We start from the raw sequence: 22,346 nt of genomic DNA on the forward strand, positions 1-22,346 counted from the left end.
TTTAATTTTTTTAAGAAAACTGTTAGTAATCCCAGTTACAAAACAAGGAACTTTTTTGATATCTCAAACTTCAGTTATTCATAAACATTTTAATGGTCTTTTCACAGTACCATTGTTGAATCTAAAAAAATAACATAATTTTGATGGTGATGAAATAAATTTCTCAAGTGAAAGGCATTTCTTTCAAATTGTTTAACAGATTTAAATGTAAGCTGTGTGAAAATGAAATATTGATGAAATATGTGTCTAAATTTGGAGTTAAATTAGACTATGCATATGGAATACTCCCATAATTTTTTTCAACTAGAGAGGAACCTAGAATTGCAGAGAATCAAATAAGGTATCAGAGAAATAAGAAACTTGAATTAGGGAGATCAATGAGTAGATTTTAACTTTAAAATTTTAATTTTAACTTTAACTTTTTTAATTTTAAGTAGATTTTATCCAGGATACTCATATCAAATAAATAGAAATGGGGACCACAAAGCCTAACACAAGTATCTCTTTAGACCACATATTGATTTAGTTTTAAAATTTCATATCATCTGTGTTTTATTGTATCTTTTTCATTTTCTTAAATATTTTCCAAATGCATTTTATTCTGTCTTCAACAGTATTATAAATTGAGTCCATTGGTTTGACCCCTTTAGTCCAGGCAATAGGTGACAACACCCAAGATATGGAAGATGATTTCACAAAAGTGATTAAGAAATGGTTACAGAGAAAGGAGAACCAAAACAGAGCAATAAATGAAAGAATAGATAGATAGTTATGTGACCATAAGGAAGGGTGCAAACATGAAAAAAGAGTGGTCAAAAGTGTTAAATGCTACAATGAGTTTGAGAAGATTTAAGACTGAGAAAAGATCACACTATAGTTAATGCTGACAGAATCACTGAGATCATTGTGGAGTAAAATTCCACTTCAATGGTGAGGTCAGAAAACACATCACAAAAGGTTAAGATGTGTGTGGGGAAAAATAAGAAACTGAGGCAATGAAAGGAAAAAATTCTGGGATTTTGACTGTGAATGGGGAGAAGAGGTATAGATGAATTTTTATATAAATGTATTAAGTCAGATATAGATTAGAGATAGATATTTAGAAACAGATACATACCCTTCCATGGATATATATACACATATTGTAAGGGATAGAGAACTGTCCTGAAAGTTTGGAAAACCAAGATTCATATCCTGTCTCTAAGCCATATTAACTTTGTGATCCTAGGCAAGTCATATAACTTCTCAGTATTATAGGCAATTTTCTAAGATTTAAAGTTGCAGAACTTTAAAATTAGTCAGCTTACACCAAGACAGAGAGAGAGTTAACTATACCAATAAAATATCTGCACATGTACACACACACACACACACACACACTCATATACAGACACACATCCATAAATATAAAGGAAAAAAAAATAGAGATAAACTCAGATATAGGAAATCACATGTGAAGAGACAATATAAAATGTAGACAATGTTAGATTTTGACTAGAAAGTCCTGGAGATGAATCCTAATTCTTTGAGTAGGGGGAAGCCATAAATTATAAGATTTATTAAATTACCTAAAACTATATTTTCTTAAACATTTGAATCTCAGTCAAAAGGTATTGTATTACATTCCTCATACCTAGTAAATTGCACCTAATAATTTCTTCACTTCTGTAATATGGTCATAACTATACACACACACATACACATATATACACTTACATATGTACACATATAAATGTAACATGTTTATAAACGTATATGTACATATTTGTATAGATATGCACATATAAATATACATGCCTGTATGTACAACCACAAGCCTATATATATATATATATATATATATATATATATATATATATAATTTTCTACTAAAGTACTTTTGTGCCTGAGCTTGTTGAGTAGAGTTGATCCTGTTTTCTCAAAGGCAATACAAATAAAGAACCAGGTCTAATAGTTGGTACCAACCTGGAAAGACATCAAATATAAGTCCCTAGTCTAAAACAATTCTAAATTTAGACAATCACTTCAACAGAAGATTGGACACGAGGTAGGGGGTGGAAGTGACAACAGCAATTCACAAATATAGTTTGAAAATGCAAAAAAAATGTGCAATGTGTGTTGGTTAAAGGAGTACCCCAACTGAATAAAAACCATTTTTAAAGCACATAAATAAATATGATATAATGTATGCATCAATTTAAATGTATGCCTAGCTTTTAATAAGAAAGGTCTCCAGAAAATTGTTTCTATAAAACATAAAAAGTAAGGTTCGAACAGGTTTCACATTTGTTCCTTCTATATTTCTACCTTTATGTTAAATATTAAATAAGAGATGCCACAGAATTTTAGAAACTGCAATAAATTTGCATGTAGAGGGAAAGCAGCCTACATGATAGCAATATTCTACCAAGAAATAAAATTCAATTCATAGTCAAATAATTTAGCAAGCATTTGAAATGCATAAGATAAGAGAGAAGTATATTTTTTGCTGTGGAGGATTTTGCCCTTGATAGAATCCTTGCTTTGTAGAATATCCATCAATCTTTTCAAAAATGTTCAACATCATTAGTAGGCCTGAACTCTGGCAGCTACTCAAAAATATTGGCTATGTATAGAAGTTCATTATGATTCCACAGATACTACATAATGATATGGTGAGTTAGGCTAAAGCAAATGACAGAATGTCAGAGACACTACCCATCATCAGAGGAGTGAAACAAGTCTACTTAATAAATGCAGATTTATTCATCTCCTTTACCCTGTTCTGTTCATGGGATGAATGAAACCAAAAAACTGATATTAAAATACATATTCTAAAAAATTGCACAGATCAAGAATTCCTTGAGTTGGACATGAACAACATTTAAATTCCATTATCTGTTGACACATGCATGTTCATAAACATACATACATCTAATTGGAGACATGATAGATCATGAATTTCCTGTAGTCAACACAACACATGAATTTCCTGTAGTTGCTATCCAAACAGTGAAAACCAACTATTAAAAAAAAAAATCAAAGTTTAGAACTATGAGAAATCTTAAGATAATCTAATGTTTTCCCTTCATTTTCTAGATAAAAAAAAATTGATACTTGCCCAGGATCACATAAGCTACAAGTATCAGATATAAGAATTATGATTATAGGTATAAAATGAAAAGCAACCTTAGAGGCTGAATCCAACATTTTCATTTCATATATGAAGAAACTAAAGAAAAGAGATCAATTGATGTGTCCAGGAACACAGAGCTAAAAAGTATCTGAAGTAGTATTTTCACCCAGTTGATTTCAAGTTCTATTACATTGTCCTATGCCATAGGCACCTTATTTCTTTTGATCCAAAATCAACATTCTTTTTTCTTATCTAATTGACTCCCATTAGTTGAAGATCTTAACAGAAAATTAATACATGTAGTCAAAAAGTTAATTATGATGTTTTTAAGTACATGATCCAGGGGGCAGAAAAATAAACAAATAATAGTAAATTATAATAAGGATTCAAGCATATTAGCAGGTCAACTAACAAAACAAACCACTGGCATAACTTTCAGACCAATTTTTAAAAAATGATCACATATAGATTTCTCCATCAAATTATGATGAAGGAAAAATTCAGGGTTGTTTTTTTTTTTTTTAGTTGAATTGAAAAAAATTAAGACAACATGATTCTACTGAGGAAAAAAAAAAGTCATTGACTGTGTCTTTGGTTCATCCCCTGCATAAATCTTGCAAAGCTGACCATAACTTCCAAGCTCAAAGTATAAAAAAGTAATAATCTGTGAGCAAGAGGAATCAGCCTGGTGTTAGAATTAACCTAGGATATGAACAGTACAAGGAAGAAAGAGTTAGGAAATAAGAGGGAGAGAAAGCAGGTCAGAGAGAAGCCTACATGTCAAGACCTTCCCACAAGTCCACTCTATTACTCCCCTAGCAATAAACAGGAAGAAAGGAATTTTCACAGGATTGTACAATCCAACCAATGAGACATCCAAACTGGAATGCAATTAGAAGCAGGATTAGAGGTATTCACCAGTTATATAATAATGAGCAAAGAAATCAGAATGTAGGAAGAATCAACACCCTGGGTTGAGTTCCCTTCAATAGGCACTAGGATGCCATTTGTGGAATAATATGAGGTACATACTAGTAATAAAAAGGATTGCTAATAGATGTGAATCTCAATGCCTAAATTATATCACTGGAATTTCTGGGTTTGCAGAGTATCTACAGACCAATTCAAAGATACCTAGTTTTTGAAGAAGCCATAAGCACAAAATCTGTGTCATGCTATATATCTATATTTGAACCTCTTCTTTTTGCCTCTTTGTGAGGAAATCACTCTATATTCTTAATCTATCCTTATATTCTATTTTATTATAATAATAAGACTTCAACTAAATACAATAGGAATGAAATGACACATAGTTTTCTTAGTGGATAAGATCCATCCAAGAAAATTATTAAATTTTGAAGGCATTTGAATAGTTTGTTAAATTAATTTTATTTAATTGTTCTATACAAATCAAAGTCTAAAGCCAACAAAATGATCAGCAATAGAGATAGGGGAAAGAGGGAATTAGATCTCCAAAGAAAATTTTGTATTTTCATACATTTAGCATACATTTAATAAATATCTAAGGCTGAATTTGAATTCATGTCTTCCTGATGCTAGATTAACTACTTTATCCATTATATCACTTAGCCTTTAAAAAATGGCTACATAAATGAAGATCATGGAATTAAACAACTCTTTTTACTTACAAGGCTATTCATGAGTTTTTGATATTGATATATGAGTTACATCTCATTCTTACAGAATTTTAATCCACAGTGTACAACCTACCACTCTTCTCTGAATACACTAAAATATGCTCTTAAAAATAATGTTAATTCATCTTATTTAGTTTTGGTGACATGAGTTTAATTACAGCAATATGATTCTCAAGGAATATACATTTTTTCTTTTCTTTTTTTATTATAGCTTTTTATTTACAAGATATATGCATGGGTAATTTTTCAGCATTGACAATTGCAAAACCTTTTATTCCAACTTTTCCCCTCCTTCCCCCCACCTCTTCCCCCAGATGGCAGGTTGACCAATACATGTTAAACATGTTGAAGTATAAGTTAAATACAATATATGTATACATGTCCAAACAGTTATTTTGCTGTACAAAAAGAATTGGACTTTGAAATAGCATACAACTAGCCTGTGAAGGAAATAAAAAATATAGGCAGACAAAAATAGAGGGATTGGGAATTCTATGTAGTAGTTCATAGTCATCTCCCAGAGTTCTTTCACTCGTTGTAGCTGGGTTCAGTTAATTACTGCTCTATTGAAACTGATTTGGTTCATCTTATTGTTGAAGAGGGTCATATCCATCAGAATTGATCATCATATAGTATTATTGTTGAAGTATATAGTGATCTCCTGGTCCCGCTCATTTCATTCAGTATCAGTTCACGTAAGTCTCTCCAGGCCTTTCTGAAATCATCCTGCTGGTCATTTCTTACAGAACAATAATATCCCATAACATTCATATACCACAATTTATTCAGCCATTCTCCAATTGATGGGCATCCACTCAGTTTCCAGTTTCTGGCCACTACAAAGAGGGTTGCCACAAACATTCTTGTACATACAGTTTCCTTTCCCTTCTTTAAGATCTCTTTGGGACATAGACCCAGTAGTAACACTGCTGGATCAAAGTGTATGCACAGTTTGATAACTTTTTGAGCATAATTCCAAATTGCTCTCCAGAATGTCTGGATGTGTTCACAATTCCATCAACAATGTATCAATGTCCCAGTTTTCCAACATCCCCTCCAACATTCCGCATTATCTTTCCCTGTCATTCTAGCCAATCTGACAGGTGTGTAGTGGTATCTCAGAGTTGTCTTAATTTGCATTTCTCTTATTAATATTGACTTGGAGCATCTTTTCTTATGGCTAGAAATAGTTTCAATTTCTTCAGCTGAGAATTGTATGTTCATATCCTTTGACCATTTATCAGTTGAAGAATGGCTTGATTTCTTATAAATTAGAGTCAATTCCCTATATATTTTGGAAATGAGGCCTTTATCAAAATCTTTGACTGTAAAAATATTTTTCCAGTTTATTGCTTCCCTTCTAATCTTGTCTTCATTAGTTGTGTTTGTACAAAGACTTTTCAATTTGATATAATCAAAATTTTCTGTTTTGTGATCAATAATGATCTCTAGTTCTTCTTTGGTAATAAATTCCTTCCTCTTCTATAGGTCTGAGAAGTAAACTATCCTATGTTCTTCTAATTTATTTATAAACACATTCTTTATGTCTAGGTCATGAACCCATTTTGACCTTATCTTGGTGTATAGTGTTAAGTGTGGGTCAATGCCGAGTTTCTGCCATACTAATTTCCAATTTTCTCAGCAATTTTTGTCAGACAGTGAGTTCATATCCCAAAAGCTGGGGTCTTTGGGTTTGTCAAACACTAGATTTTTAGTTATTGATTGTTTTGTCCTTTGAACCTAAATTATTCCACTTATCAACTAGTCTATTTCTTAGCCAATACCAAATGTTTTTTTTTTTTCATAACCGCTGGCTTTATAATATAATTTTAGATCTGATACAGCTAGGCCATCTTCATTTGATTTTTTTTTTCATTATTTCCCTTGAAATTCTCAATCTTTTGTTTTTCCAGATGAATTTTGTTGTTATTTTTTTCTAGGTCATTAAAATAATTTTTTGGGAGTCTGATTGGTATAGCACTAAATAAATAGTTTAGTTTAGGTAGTATTGTCATCTTTATTATATTTGCTTGCCCTATCCAAGAGCATTTAATATTTTTCCAATTGGTTAGATCTGACTTTATTTGTTTGGAAAGTGTTTTGTAGTTTTGTTCATATAGTTTCTGATTTTCTCTTGGCAAGTAGATTTCTAAATATATTATACTATCAGTAGTTACTTTAAATGGAATTTCTCTTTGTAACTCAAACTGTTGTTTTTTTGTTAGTGATGTTTAAGAATACTGATGATTTATGTGCATTTATTTTGTATCTTGCAACTTTGCTAAATGTGTGGATTATTCTAATAGCTTTTTAGTGGAATGTCTGGGGTTCTCTAAGTATACCATCATATCATCAGCAAAGAGTGATAATTTGGTTTCATTACCTATTCTAATTCCTTTAATCTCTTTCTTGACTCTTATTGCTGAAGCTAGCTTTTCTAATACAACATTGAATAGTAATAGTGATAGAGGGCAACCTTGTTTCACTCCTGATCGTATTGGGAATGGTTACAGTTTATTCCCATTACTATGATGCTTACTGATGGTTTTAAATAGATGCTACTGATTATTTTAAAGAAAAGTTTATTTATTCCCATATTCTCAAGTGTTTTTAATAGGAATTGATGTTGGATTTTATCAAATGTTTTTTCTGCATCTATTGAGATGATCATATACTTTTTGTTAATTTAGTTGTTAATATGGTCAATTATACTAATAGTTTTCCTAATATTAAACCAGCCCTGCATTCCTGGTATAAATTCTACTTGATCATAGTGTTTTATCATGGGGATGATTTTCTGTAGTCTTTTTGCTAATATTTTATTTAAGATTTTAGCATCAATATTCATTAGGGAGATTGGTCTATAATTTTCTTTCTCTGTTTTCAACCTACCTGGTTTAGGTATCAGTACCATGTCTGTGTCATAAAAGGAATCTGGTAGGACTCCTTCCTTTCAAGGAATATACATTTTTTCAAAGGAAAGGAACAGATAGAAACTAGAAAAGAATAGATAGATAAGGAAATAGCCAAGTATATTAAGAAGATAAATTTATATAAGAAGATCCAAGAAGCAGAGGGTAAAGTATAATGGAGACCAATTTTGTAGAAACCAATAGAAATTTTATTATCAGTCTAATAGAATAAATAGAAAGAGAAAACAGATTATTATGATGGTTTCCAATCCTGCAATGAGGATGATGTAGTGATGGAGAATTCATTAATCCAGGCATCTGCAGAAACAACCTTTCTTTCTAAAAGCAACACAATAATTTTAGTGCTTACTTCAATGATAATTTCATATGTATAGATTAATTGCACATGTTTAACATATATTGGAATAGTTGCTGTCCAAGGGAGTGGTTGGAGAGAAGGGAGGAGAAAAAAATGTGCGCCTGAAGGTTTTGCAAGGATACATTGAAACCTGTGTATGCATATATTTTGACAATAAAATTTTTTTAAAGGGTAATTTCATCTTTTAAATGATTTATGTACCAATGAGTTTGGTGGTTATTATAGTCCAGATTCTCTCCAAAACAATGTATAACTGAAATAGAAATGACAAGGAAAATGGAGGGAATATAAAATGTATCATAGTATTCCTTATAGTAAAGAATAAAGTGATGGGCATCCTGAAAAACTCTGCATGGGAGGAGAACAGATTTTAAAGTTTCAAATAAAATGCCAAACAGAAATTCATAAGAGGAGATTTGAGTAGATTCTCAAAAATGAAATTCTATAAATATAGAAATAATTCTGATAAAGGGAAGCTGTTTAAAGCGAGTAATGTAGCTGCACAGGAAATTCATTGAATGAACCATACAGTAAGCATCTATTAAAATCCTCTATTCTCAGGCATCATGCTGCATTCTTGGAATAAAAAGAACAAAACAAAATGGACCTTATTCTCAAATAACATAGATTTTTATTAGAAAAGGAGAGAAATAAATATATTAGCGAATGCTCTATAACTCAAATGAGAAGAAAGCCAATTTCTGGAGAGACAACTGTAATGACTGAAGAGAAACTGAGTAGAGAAATTACAATGCACTATGAAAACCTGAGACAGAATGAATCATCTATTATGTTACAAAAGAAGCATCATGAATAGAATTGTTCAGAAAAAATTTTGCCATCTTGAGGTAACTGAATTATTGAAATATAATCTGTGGAAACATTATATTTGACAGAGGTGATTTTGGCAGCACAATTTCTCATTGAGATATGTTGTTAAAATATTTGAATGTCTTTGCCTTTTTTTTACAGTATTATTTACTTATAAATTCAATCATTGATGTTTATTTATATACGTGAGATTAGGAGCTAAAATATTATAGCTTTAGCTAGTTAGCAAGTTAGCAAGTTAGCAAGCTAGCTGCCCAAAGTAATTTTGGCAGGCCATTAGCAGCTGGAGAAATTAGGAAGGCAAATGAGGAGGTCATACTTGAGCTGAATTTGGAAAGAAGCTAGGAAATCTGAGAGGCAGAAATAAGAAAGAACATTCTAAACATGGGGCACAAATTCATGCAAAAGAAGAAAACAAGAAATGGTTTGTAGAAATCATTTTGGAAATCATCCTTTCACATTCAACTCATCATTGTGACCACTATCTATCAATATTCTTTCTATCATAATAATCAGAAAATTCATATGAGTTAGTTACAAGTATCATGCAGGAATGTAAACAGATAAATCCCTATTAAGGCCCCTATGATATCCCTTTTCAGATTACTTTCTTATGCTCTTATGAGTCCTGTATTTGAAAATCAAATTTTCTATTTAGCTTTGGTGTTTTCAGCACTAATGCCTGGAAGTCCTCTATTTCACTGAATATTTATTTTTCTCCCTAAAGAATTATACCTGATTTTGGTGGATAGGTGATTCTTGATTGTAATTCTAACTCCTTACTCTCCAGAATGTCATATGCCACGCCCTTGAATCCTTTAATGTAGAAGCTGCTAAATTTTGTGCTTTCTAACTGGCTCTACTATACTTGAATTGTTCCTTTCTGGATGCTAGCAATATTTTCTTCTTAACGTGGCAGTTCTGGAATTTGACTATGATATTTCTGGGAGTTTTCATTTTGGGATTTCTTTCAGAAAGTGGATTCTTTCTATTTCTACTTTACCCTTTGGTTCTAAAATATCAAGAGAGTTTTCCTTGATAATTTCTTGAAAGATAATGTTTTTATGATGGTTTTCAGGTAAACCAATAATTTTTAAATCATTTCTCCTGGATCTATTTTCCAGGTTATTTGTTTATCCATTGAGATAGTTTACATTGTTTTCTACTTTTTTATTCTTTTTGTTTTCTTTTATTGTATTTTGATTTCTCATCAAGTCACTAGCTTCCATTTGCTCAATTCAAATTTTCAAGGCATTATTTTCCTCAGTGAGCTTTTGCACTTCCTTTCCTACTTGGCCAATTTTGCTTTTTAAGACATTCTTCTCATTAACATTTTGCATTTCCTTTTGTGTCACTCTCAATTCTCTTCCCAATTTTCCCTCTCTCTCTTACTTGATTTTCAAAATCCTCTTTGAGGTCTTGATGGCCTGAGTCTTATTTTTCCTGGAGACTTTGGATAAGAGCCTTGACTGTCTTATCTTTTTCTGAGTGTGTGTTTTGATCTTTCTTGTCACCACAGTAACTTTTTATAGTTAGAATATTTTTTTTTTATGTTGTCTGCTCATTTTCCCAGCCTATTACTCACCTTTTAATTTTTTGTTAAAAAGAGTTTTGTTTCCAGGACAGAGTGTGCACCCTTCTATGCTTCAGAGGTTTTGTGCAGCTGTTTTAAGAGATACTTCTAGGGACCTGACCAAAAGCAGTCTCTTCTGCCCTGAAACTGTGAGGATTATGCCCGCTTCACTATGTTATAAATTCTAGCACTAAAACAATAGAGTCCTTCCTCAATGCTAGTAGTTTACAGCCACTGCTACCCATGTTGTCTCCTGGTTTGCTCATTTCCCAAGGCCTTCTCACCCTAATAACAAATCTTTCCTGCTGGCCTTCCAAGTTGTCTTTATTATCTGTAAGATGAGAGGTCTAGAAACTGCCATTACTACTGTTGAATCAGAGGCCCGAAGGCAATTTCCCAATTTGTTGCCACCCAGGCCAGAATTGGGATGAGGGCCAGGGCTGTGCTGGTGTGAACTGCACTGGGACAGCCCCCTTGACTCCCACTGTTGTGCCATAGAGCTTTCTACTCACTTTCTAAGTTGTCTTTGGCTGGAAAATGTTCTACTTCATCTTTTTGTGGGTTCTGTTGCTTCAAAATTTGTTTAGGACCATTATTTAAAGGAATTTGGATGGATTTGGGGGACAAGTGGACAAGTGCCCACCTTCACTCTTTCATCTTAGCTCCACCTCCAATTACAAATAAGTTAATATAAGTAAAATTAATATTAGTAATGTCTATTTTCCATCATTTTTCCAGCAATTATTAAAATATTTATGAACAAGATACTCCTTATATTGACTCCGGTCATTCAGTCACTCATGCCTGGAATACTTTATGTCCTTTGTTCTAACTACTGACCTCCCTGGTTTCAAGTTCCAACTAAAATCCCACTCTAAATAGGAAGCCTTTTTCAACCTATTTTAATTCCAGTATCTTCCCACTGTTATTTCATATATTCACACACACACACACACATACACACACACACACAGATACATATGTATAGATATGTGTATGTGTGTATTTATATATGCATATATTTTTCCTATATATATTTATATATATTTGGTTTAATTTGCATCCATAGTGCTTAGCACACTGTCATATAATAGGCAGGCACTTAATAAATATTTACATATTATTGATGGAAACAGGTAATTTATCAATTGAACAGTATGATAGCAAAAAAAAAAGAAATTAGAAATAAATGTCACTTCTTTGTCATATAAAACCTTTAAGTAGATTTCAAATGTTTTATCAAATAATATGTCAATAAACAAAAAATTGAATAAATACAATTATAAAAATTTGAGGATTCTTTTTCTCCCTTCTGCACAACATAATACACACTTTAATATCTTTTGTTTTCTATTTTTGGCTATATTTTAATTGCTCCCACTTATTATCTTTCCTCAGTCAGTTTTTCCAAGCATATTTATTAAAAAAGAATTTAAATTTACTTGGTACATTATATTCATCTTAGTTTTAAGTGGTTCATTTTCACTGAAAAATTAATTTGCAACAAACTGAACCTGACTGTTGAAATGTCATCCATGTTACTAGGAAAATAAGCTTATCATTCTAACATTATGAAAGCCAGAGCCATGAAAACATTATTTCTAGATTTAAAAAAAAGACAACTAAAAAGGCAAATTCAAAGAATTAGAAGCATATATAGGATTTGGCATATAACAGAAACAATAGAAAAGAAATATGAAACTTACTTGAAAATTGAATGGCAAATCCAGATTTGCTGATGTAAAAATCTGTGTCAAATTGGATTGTTACTATGTTTAGTGTGCTATGGATACCTTCTGGAATGAGGGATCCACTAATTTCCTTTAGCAGCATCTCATTTTCAGGTGGACCATCCCAAACTCGTAGGATATCATGTGATGCCTCAGTATCAAAGGCAAGAAACTGTAAACTGTGAGATAAGCATACACATATATTTCAGTATTTTAAATTATCTTAAGTTTTAAAAAATATATAAAAATATATTGTTGCCATTATCTTCAATAGTTTATAATTAATACCAGCATAACTAAATAATTTGTAATTCCTACCAGTAAGCCTCTATTTGTGCAGGGAATAATTATTCCATAGTTTACAACATCGCATTTGTAAATTCCTTTAGTTGAGCAATTCATTCTCCTGTAGCTAATCTAATGATGAGTTTCTCTCTTTCACTAAGATCAATCTATTTCATTGAAATATATAATAGAGCATAACAAATATATATGAATTACAATAAAAATAGTAGAACATGTGTTTTGATATATTACAAAAGAGATACTCTTAATTTTTAATTATATATATAGTATATACAATAAACTTTTAAAAATATACATATATAATGTAAGTCCTTTTAGTGTTATTCAGTGTTATCCTTGACAAGCATATGTAAAATTGAATAACATTCAGGGCAAAGGCTGAATTTATTGTATTCAGGTATGTTGTATTTCATATACTGTGGTGTGTGTATATGTATACACATGCATACATACATACATGTATTCATCTATCTATGCACATCTATATACATCTAGATGTATGCATCTATGCACACATGGGTTTATATATAGATATAGATATATCTATTTCCAAGCTTACCTTTGCATTGAAGTCATTTGCTATCTGACTAGACACTAATTTAATTTATGGGATCTTGTATTTTCAGCAGAATTTATGTTCTTGCTGATTTTCTGTAATGGATTTTGATCCATAAAATACAATTATATATATGGAAGTATTTTGCTTATATATACCTTTGGTACTTTAATATGGTATAATAAATTATTCTATTAAAATATACATATATATACAACATGAACATGACACTACAACATGAACTACACAAAATAGGTCAACATAGTTCAGAAAATGAATTATCTCAAAATCCTTGTAACTGGGACAAAGTAGATGGATTTTTGATGCTTTTCACTTTAACTACCTGTATGATTAAACTGAGCTTGATTATTTACATAGAGACTCAATATTAAAATATTTATTTCTCAACTTCTTTGATTAAAATGTAAAAATACATATTCTGTTTGTATCGGCAGATTATCATTTGTGATGACTGCATATTTTAACATCAGCCGGAGTCAGGAATTCAGATTAAGGGAAAATCTTCAATCTTTATTCTTAGTAGAGGTTAAGAAGGATCGGAGGTGAAGGGGATTCAGAGGTGAAGAGGGATCAGAGGTGAAGGGGGATCGGAGGTGAAGGGGGGATTGCTATAGCAATGTGTGCAGCTGAGTCAAGAAGCCAGCCAGAGCAGAAGCCAGCCAGCCTTCTCTTTCCGCTCCTCTCTTTGCTCCCCCTGCCTCCACCCACCAAAATTGTCATTTCCTATACAACATATCAGGACTTGCACAAAGAGTGGGCGGGGGTCATTCTTTTTCCAAGCATATATATTAATAGAGTATGGTCCAATTACTATTTAGCCTCATGTTCTTGGGATCTCAGTGCATCAACTCGAGCTTCAGCCCATTACAATCATTAGAATAAAAAATTGATAAAACCATTTTAGAAAAGTTAGTGATTATGAACTATTATTGTTACATAAACAAAAGTTTTTATTTTTTCAAACAAACCTTATAAAATTGAATAGCAGATTTTTACAAATAATTTGGAAAAAAATTTCTATTTTTTATTCTTTTTCTATAAGGGAAAAAAAAGATTTATAGGGAGATAAAGAAGCAACTGCCTAGATATTATGATTTTAGAGGTTCTCACCTCATGTCTTCTTAATGCAAATGGTTAAAATTCTCATCAAGGATTGTAACACATAAAGACCTGTAGAACTGGGAGGAGTAACTTCTTATTAGATATTAGGTTATCAGCTAGACTTGAATAGATTCACTATCACATTTTTAATGAAGGCATTGAGGCAATATAACATAATGTACAGAACACTGAACTCATAGTCAGGAAAAAAATGGATTCTAAAGCCATTTCAGACAATTATTAGCAGGGTGACCATAAGCAAGTCACTTAATCTTTCTATATTCAGTTTGATTTTTTTCACCTCAAATACGAAGCAGTTAAGCTTGATAGTCTTTTACCTCTAAACTATGATTCTATGACCCAAGGGATTGGAATGTTGAATGTGTAATTTTCAGTAAGGAAAAAACATGTATTAGAATATTTTGATTTAAAGTGGTAAAGGCTTAGGCAGCATAAAGACATCTGGTGCTCTGAGCAATACATGAAAAACTTTTAATTCCTATTCCCTTGTCCTGCATACTCTAATAATCAGTAACCTCATTTCTCAGGTTTCTACTTGATTTTGGATCAGGATAAACTGATCATCTGATATCAACCTACTGATTAATTCAGGTTTTGATACCCCACCTTCTCAACCCAGTTTTCTTGATCTATATCTTGCCACTGGACCTAGATGGTTCTAGAGGGGAAAATGAAGCAGGTGAGCTCACTCAACTCTCCATCACTTAAATCCAATTCACTTACATTTCATGGTATCACTTCCCTGATGTCATGATCCTCTTTCAGAATGAAAGACAAAACAAAACAAAACAAAACAAAAACAAACAAACAACAAAACAAAACAATCCTCTTATTGGAGGACTAGAGCAGTACATTTCTTCCAAAGGTTTTCTTTACATAAGGCTGGGTCCAAAACTTTCCAGGTAATGTTTCATTTTCCATTAGCCTATCTGCTTCCCTCTGGTGGCCCTTCTCTCACCCTTTTTTCTTCTTCTTTTCTTTTTAAATGTGTTGTCTTCCCTCATTAGATTGTAAACTCCTTGAGGGAGTGCCAGGCAATTAGTAGATACTTAATGAAATGTTTATTGAATTGAATTGAATAGAAATAACAACTTGGGGATTCTATTTCTTTCAGTACTCCATTGTCTTATGTCCAGTCATTTAAGACAAACTGCTGAATTGAAATTTTACATTAGAAACAATATAGAATTAGAAAGTAGATTTTATAGTGATATAATTTAATTACTTTACTATTCACTACTGTAGCTGTCCAAGAGTCAGAGCAAAATGAATTAAATGGGTACTCCATCCTTTTTCCTCCTTTTCCAGCTTCTTATAGTGGTGCAGGTTTTTTATTTTATTTAGCATTCTAAGCTTGTCAATATTTTACAAAATTCATTTTTTTGTCTTGAAAGAACTGAAATATTTGTCTTTAGAAAAGCTTCATTTTACATTTTCAGTTAACAAAAGCTCTTTTCACTACTTCTACCTGCTTTGTGAGAAGGAAGAAAAGAAAAAAACCCATCTTTTTCATGAATATGCATATTCAAACAAAACATATTTTGTTGTCCAAGTCTACTAAATAAAAGTCTTATTCTACTTTTACCAATTTAAAATATATAGCATTTTCCTAGTCTGAATCAATTAGCAATAAAAGATATCTATCACATAGAAACTTGTTTAAATCAGGTTAACTAATTAAAATACAAAATGTTGGACTCATTTTTTTTATGTTAAATTGGACAATTGAGTTAGACAGTGGCAGACTCCATCTAGCTACAGTATTTTAATGATCTATGCTTTTTAAAACATGAAAACTCACTAGTTTGTATGGAACGTTCAGGTATTTAAATCTTCATCAACAAGAACAGTGATTTTAGAATTTAAAAAAGAGTACCTAACAATATTTCCTGGATCCACCTCAATCATCCACATGCATCTCAGATTATTGTCATAAGGAAAGGGGTAGCCAGGAGATAAGATTCTTCCTGATGATTCTCCTTTAAAACGGCCTCCGCATTCAGCTAATAAAAAAAAAAAATGAACCAAATTATAATTTGAAATTGATTTTAACATAATCAAATCACAATCTTCTAGAGTTTTCTAAAACTGAAAGTCTAAATACAAAATTTGATAAAAGCCATAAAATGATTATCATAAAATATCTAATAACAATTAATGCTTTGTGAAATGACATATAAAGTTTTTATGATTTACTTCATTTCTGCTGTACAATCATCTAGACTAATTGTTAAGGACCATGCCTAGGTAAAGGGGCAGGCCAATTCTCCTAGAGCCTCCACAGCTGTGAATCATAAACTTGAAGGAGTTGCAAAGCAGCCTTTGTGGATATTCCTTATGGGTTGGGAATGAAATAAATTGGAAGCAAGAGGGAAGAGGAGAGAGATAAGATAAAAGCAACTGCCTCTCAGTCTCCTTGTATCATCATTATCGTCTCACATGAAGAGATCTATTCTACAGGTCTAATTGAGACCTCCAGCAGCCACTGTCAGGTGACTCCCATATCACAACATATGGCACCCAACAAGAAGCATAAGAAATAAAGAAGCAGCAGTGCTTGAGAGCTCTTCATGAGTAAGATCCTCCTAGAGTTCCTTCAGTAATCCATGGGGAAGGAAAGGGAGAAGAAACCCAGTAAGACTTTTTTAGTTGGGGTAATTAAATGGGTCAACATATCATAGGGCTGAGCCAGGAGACTGATGAGAGACTTATGAAAAATCCCTGTTCTGACTATATTCCTCTTCTCTGTTTGAAGTTTGCATCTATGACATCTCATAAGATTCAATACTTGCTATAATATCTTACCCTATAAGCATCCAGAGGTGATAGTGCTGTTTGCACTCCTCAGTGTGCAGATTTAGATAACAGTTAATGCACAAACTTACTGACCATGCTGTGAGGGAAAAATAATCGTGTTTCCATAAAAGAAAATAAAAATGAAGAATTGTTAAGGACCATGACTACGTGAAGGGGCAGGTCATTTCTCTGAGAGCTTCCACAGTTGTGAATCATAACATTTGAAGGAAGTGCAAAGCGGCCTTTACTGATACAAGTGTTGCTTGTAGATTGGGAATAAAATAAATTGGAGACAAGAGGGAACATTAGAGGCCAGAGAATGCAACTGCCTCTCAGTCTCCTTGTATAATCATCATCCTCTCATATGAAGAGATTCAGTCTATAGGTCTAAATTAGACCTCCAGCAGCCACTGGCAAGTGGCTCCCATATCACAACAACTAATATAAACTAAAACACTGTTTGAAAGTTGTAAAACTCAAAATAAAGATTATAAAAATATTAACAAAATTAAATTCATGAAAAAATGAAATATTGAAAGTTAATAGATCAATTTAGATATTTAAATATTCTATATGGAAAAGGAGAAAAGGGAAGAGAATACTAAATGAGAAGAAGAAAATTAACAAGTTGAAGAAGGGGGAATAAAGAAAGGCCTGCATAACTATTTTTTTTTTAATATTTAGTATCAAGGTGAAAACAAAATCATTATTTTCATCCTTCTGTAAAATTATGATATTTACAATGGTCTCTCAGGCAAACTATGATTTATAGAATTAAAAAAAATCATCTTTTAGTCACTTTCATTTATTTTCTTCTCAATTACGCCTAAATCAAGGTAAAAACTAGCTTTGATTTTTGTTTTAAATTTAACTTAGTTTGACCTTAATATTGCATTTAATATTTGCTCATAAAATTTATTACCTCTAAATTTATTATGTTATATGAGATAGTGTAGGCTTTAAAAAATAATCAAAAGACTGTGCTTGTAAATCCTAATGACTTCAGGATTATACATTTCATATTTGGATGAACATTAGCATATTTAGAATTGTTCACGAATAATTTTCCCTTTAATAACAATATCAGAAATACATATTATAGCTGCATCCATTTTAAAACTATAAATATTATTTTTACTTTTTTTTTTTTTTCTCTGAAGCAACTGGGGTTAAGTGACTTGCCCAGGGTCATACAGCTAGGAAGTATTAAGTATCTGAGACCTGAGTTTTGAATTCAGATCCTCCTAAATTCATATCTGGTGCTCTATCCACGGTGCCACCTAGCTGTCCCCATTATTTTTACTTTTCCCTTTAGAAGGGAGAAAAATGAAAAAAACAAAACAAAACAAAAAAAAAGTTTTAGAGGAATTGTTGATCACATAATGAATTAATTATATGTTCTTTGATATAATTTCTAACATCATCATTAACTCACTTTTTACAAAAGAAACTTTCTCATTTGGAAATACAGAAAATTTTTGATCTAAGTAATTACATTATTTCTGAATTTTCATTTCCTGCTCCCAACAGTATTTTTCATATCCTTCCTGTTGTATGACAATTTAATTTTTTTTAATTTAATAGCCTTTTATTTACAGATTATATGTATGGGTAACTTTACAGCATTGACAATTGCCAAACCTCTTGTTCCAATTTTTCCTCTCTTACTCTCCACCCCCTCCCCCAGATGGCAGGATGACCACTAGATGTTAAATATATTAAAATATCAATTAGATACACAATAAGTATATATGACCAAACCGTTATTTTGCTGTACAAATAGAATCAGACTCTGAAATAGTGTACAATTAGCTTGTGAAGGAAATAAAAAATGCAGATGGACAAAAATATAGGGATTGGGAATTCAATGTAATGGTTTTTAGTCATCTCCCAGAGTTCTTTCGCTGGGCGTAGCTGGTTCAGTTCATTACTGCTCCTGTATGACAATTTAAAACAAGAGCAAGAAATAATCAGAACTTGGGATTGTGGTTTTAAGCTCTAGATTTCTTCCATAGAAACTTTGCAAGCTCATATATAACTCTTCATTTTAATTACTTTATCTTTTCTCTTATGTTTCAGTATTTATATTCACAGAGAGAATGAAATTAATGTAAATTTTAATATAAATTGTTGCAGTAAAGTTAGAACACTTTTTAATTTCTTAATATTAAAAATTTTGGTACAAAATTTGATTAAAAAGTCACGAAATGATAATCTTATCTCAAAAATGTCTAACACTATAAAATAGCACATAACAATTTAATGAGTTCTTTTGTACTCTATGTTCATCTTTGCAATTACTTAGAATTAATTACTGCAGGTTTAGATGATTTAGGAAAAAAAACAATAACAAATTAAACCAAAATGTATTTACTATCTTGTACTTTATGTTCAATTGATAATCGTTTCTAATGTATTTCTTGCTGATTACTTTAGTTCATCCTTTTGCCCTCGATGATCCAATACTGTATACTAATTTATGAATGATTTTTTAAGCTGAGTTTTATGGTAAAAGTAAAATTATTTGCAAATTTATAAGATATTTATTAATTCATTAGTAATTTTAAATGGAAACATAATGTTTGTTATGTTTTCTTTTAAAAGCTTCTAAAAAGAATTGCACATGTTCAACCCATTCTGATAGCTTCCATTTAGAAAGAAGAAAGAAAAGAAAGGAAGGAGAAAAATTTTAAACACAAGGTTTTGCAAAGGTGAAAGCTGAAACTATCTTTGCATACATTTGAAAAAAAATAAAATATGATTAATAAATTATTAATTTAAATAAATAATTATTTTAAAATATGATATTCAAAGAATCAAATGTATTGAGGAAAATAGAAAAAAAGAGTAGAATGAGAACAGAAAATTATGAGCTAAGGACAGAAACTGCCAAAAGTATTATAGTACAGTGATATTGACAGTAGAAAACACTATCTAAATTGTATATAATCTTCCATTATCATGAACATCATCACCATCACTGAACCTCTTTCCACAAGCTTATAACTATACAATCTTGCCCTCCAGCATAACAATTTTTAGCCCACTTTTTCCAGAAAATTTTAAGAAAAACCCATCCATTTTTTGGAGTTATCTGAAAATGAAAATAAAATGCATTTATCACTTCAAATATGATTTCAAATCTGCTCCCTATCACATACATGATTTAAAAACAGCTGAACTATCAAAATAGTTTATTCCCATGTGTATAATCCTTGGAGGGGGGAAAATAGGAGAACTCAAGTTTAAAAGGTCACACTTTAGGAGAAAGCAAATAAAAAAGAAATTGTTCACATCATGAGCTTTTCCTGCATTTTTTAATACTGTGATTGACATTTTAAGTAAATCACTATAATTCATTATTGCTAGGATTCTAGTTTCAAGGTATTATAATATGCAGTATTTTTAACTGAAAAATGGCACATATAACTAAAAGATAAAATGAGACAATTTTACAGATTAATCAAAGTGTTTTTTTAGTTTTTTTAAAATATAAGCAATGCCAATGGATCAATCATTGTTTTAACATTGAATTTCATTGTTATAGCTTTAATTTGGCATTTAATTCTGAATTGATTGTAGATATCATTAGATCAATCATTCTGAAACTTAGATATCAATTTAAAAAGTGTCAGTCACACAGTATGTTATAACAATATATTTATTTCTAGTATTACTATTCAAATAGATTTCTAGAATTCTGTTTTTTAATAAAAAAAAAATCTGCCATCAAGTTTCTAGTGTCACTGTCACCTCCTCAAAGACAATAAAGTAATAAAATTCATTTTAAAAGAAGTATTGAGATGGCATAGTGGGCAAAGTGAAAATCAAGAAACCTGTGTAAATCTCAGAAATCTGTTGCGTGATAAGGACTGTATTAAAAAAAATAATAATTATAAATGATGATGACATGGCTAACAGAGTCGCTTTCACTGAAGCTAGTTAGAGAGCTAATAATTTAAATGTTTGATTCAGGCTCAAAGTTTATTTGGGACAGAGATAGGACTTGAACTAAAGTTGGTCTTCTGGTACCCCAGTCAGCTTTCTAGCTACTATGCCATGTTTCCTTTGATGTAAAATAATCTAAAGTGGGAATAATAATAACAATAATATCATTTTATTCAAACATTTTTGTTTTTTTGGAGGAAAATACTTTTCCATATGATTGTGGTTTATAATTATTATTGTTTTCAAATTTGTATTCAAGTGGAGATTCCTAGATTGTCTACCTCATTTTATTGAAGCCAAGGAATTCTTTCTCTCCACACTCTTCCTCCTCCCCTCCCACACACACATTGGTCTCCATGGTTTTCCATTCAGAATTGGCGTTTTGATTTACATACCCTTCCTAAAACTATTTATCAAGAATAGGAGATGGATTTATTTGGTTCAAGACATGGGGATTTGTAAAGAAACTATTATTTTCAGAAGCAGAAGAATATTTCCTTTTGACGATCTTAGAGTTTTATTTTTGAACTATAATATTTGTAAATGATTTTTTTAGGGCATATGTCAAACAACCTATCATTACTTTAAACAAAATGATAAAAGATATTTTCTACTGAGATCATTTTCTTATTTCAATTGTTAAAAAATTGAACAAAATGAGGTTAACTGTGTTCTCTCTTTTTAATACTTGGGAAGTTGAGAATTACCATTATTTATCAGATTTATCATCATTATAATCATTATCATACTGAATTATTACTGTTATTAGTAGTAATATAATTAGGAGTACAAGTAATATCAGCTAGCATTTATATATGATATTTTAAGTTTTTCAAAGAACTTTATCCTATTTTATTTGATCCTTTAAAATAACCATTTTAATATAGTTTAGTGCTATTATTTTCTCTACTTCATAACTAGGAAAACTGAGACACATAAATGTTAAATGATTGTAGTAAATGCTTAAGTTAGAACTTAAATCTATGTTTCCCTATTTCCATATCTCATGTTCTTTCTACTAATTGCCTATTGGTGTTATAGAAGGGGACTTTTTGTTATTATGTGGTATTGATTAAATAACTGCAGAAATTCTTTCCAAATCTCAAAATCCAATGATTCTGCAATACTTCCCTGTACTTAACAATCAGACTATAAATCAAAAATGATTTTTGTGAGAATATTCAACTCAGAAAGCTTTTAACTCTTATACAAATAAGCACTATACCCATAACTCTTCAAAGTCAAGAGAACTCAAGAACTTAAATCTTTCTTTGACTTTATTGAAGGCTAAGTAATAATCGACATGTGAATGGTCTTTTCATATTAAATATTTAGTATAAGAATATATTCACATCTAATTAAAAACAACATTACTTATTCACAGATATAGAATGCATAA

General features: G+C 31.1%; 1 protein-coding gene across 2 annotated transcripts in view; it reads right to left on the reverse strand.

Moving 5' to 3' along the window:
* The window catches only part of CSMD3 (CUB and Sushi multiple domains 3), a 1,575,929-nt gene that overhangs the window by 371,008 nt on the left and 1,182,575 nt on the right, over positions 1–22,346 (reverse strand). For both annotated transcript variants that reach the window (XM_031954893.1, XM_031954946.1), the window contains 2 exons: positions 16,080–16,206; positions 12,175–12,377 (listed from right to left, as the gene is read on the reverse strand). In XM_031954893.1, the coding sequence (XP_031810753.1) occupies positions 12,175–12,377; positions 16,080–16,206 (330 nt within the window). The remainder of the gene's footprint in view (positions 1–12,174; positions 12,378–16,079; positions 16,207–22,346) is intronic.

This window comes from Sarcophilus harrisii, chromosome 1, assembly GCF_902635505.1.
Source record: "Sarcophilus harrisii chromosome 1, mSarHar1.11, whole genome shotgun sequence".
Lineage (NCBI taxonomy): Eukaryota > Metazoa > Chordata > Mammalia > Dasyuromorphia > Dasyuridae > Sarcophilus > Sarcophilus harrisii.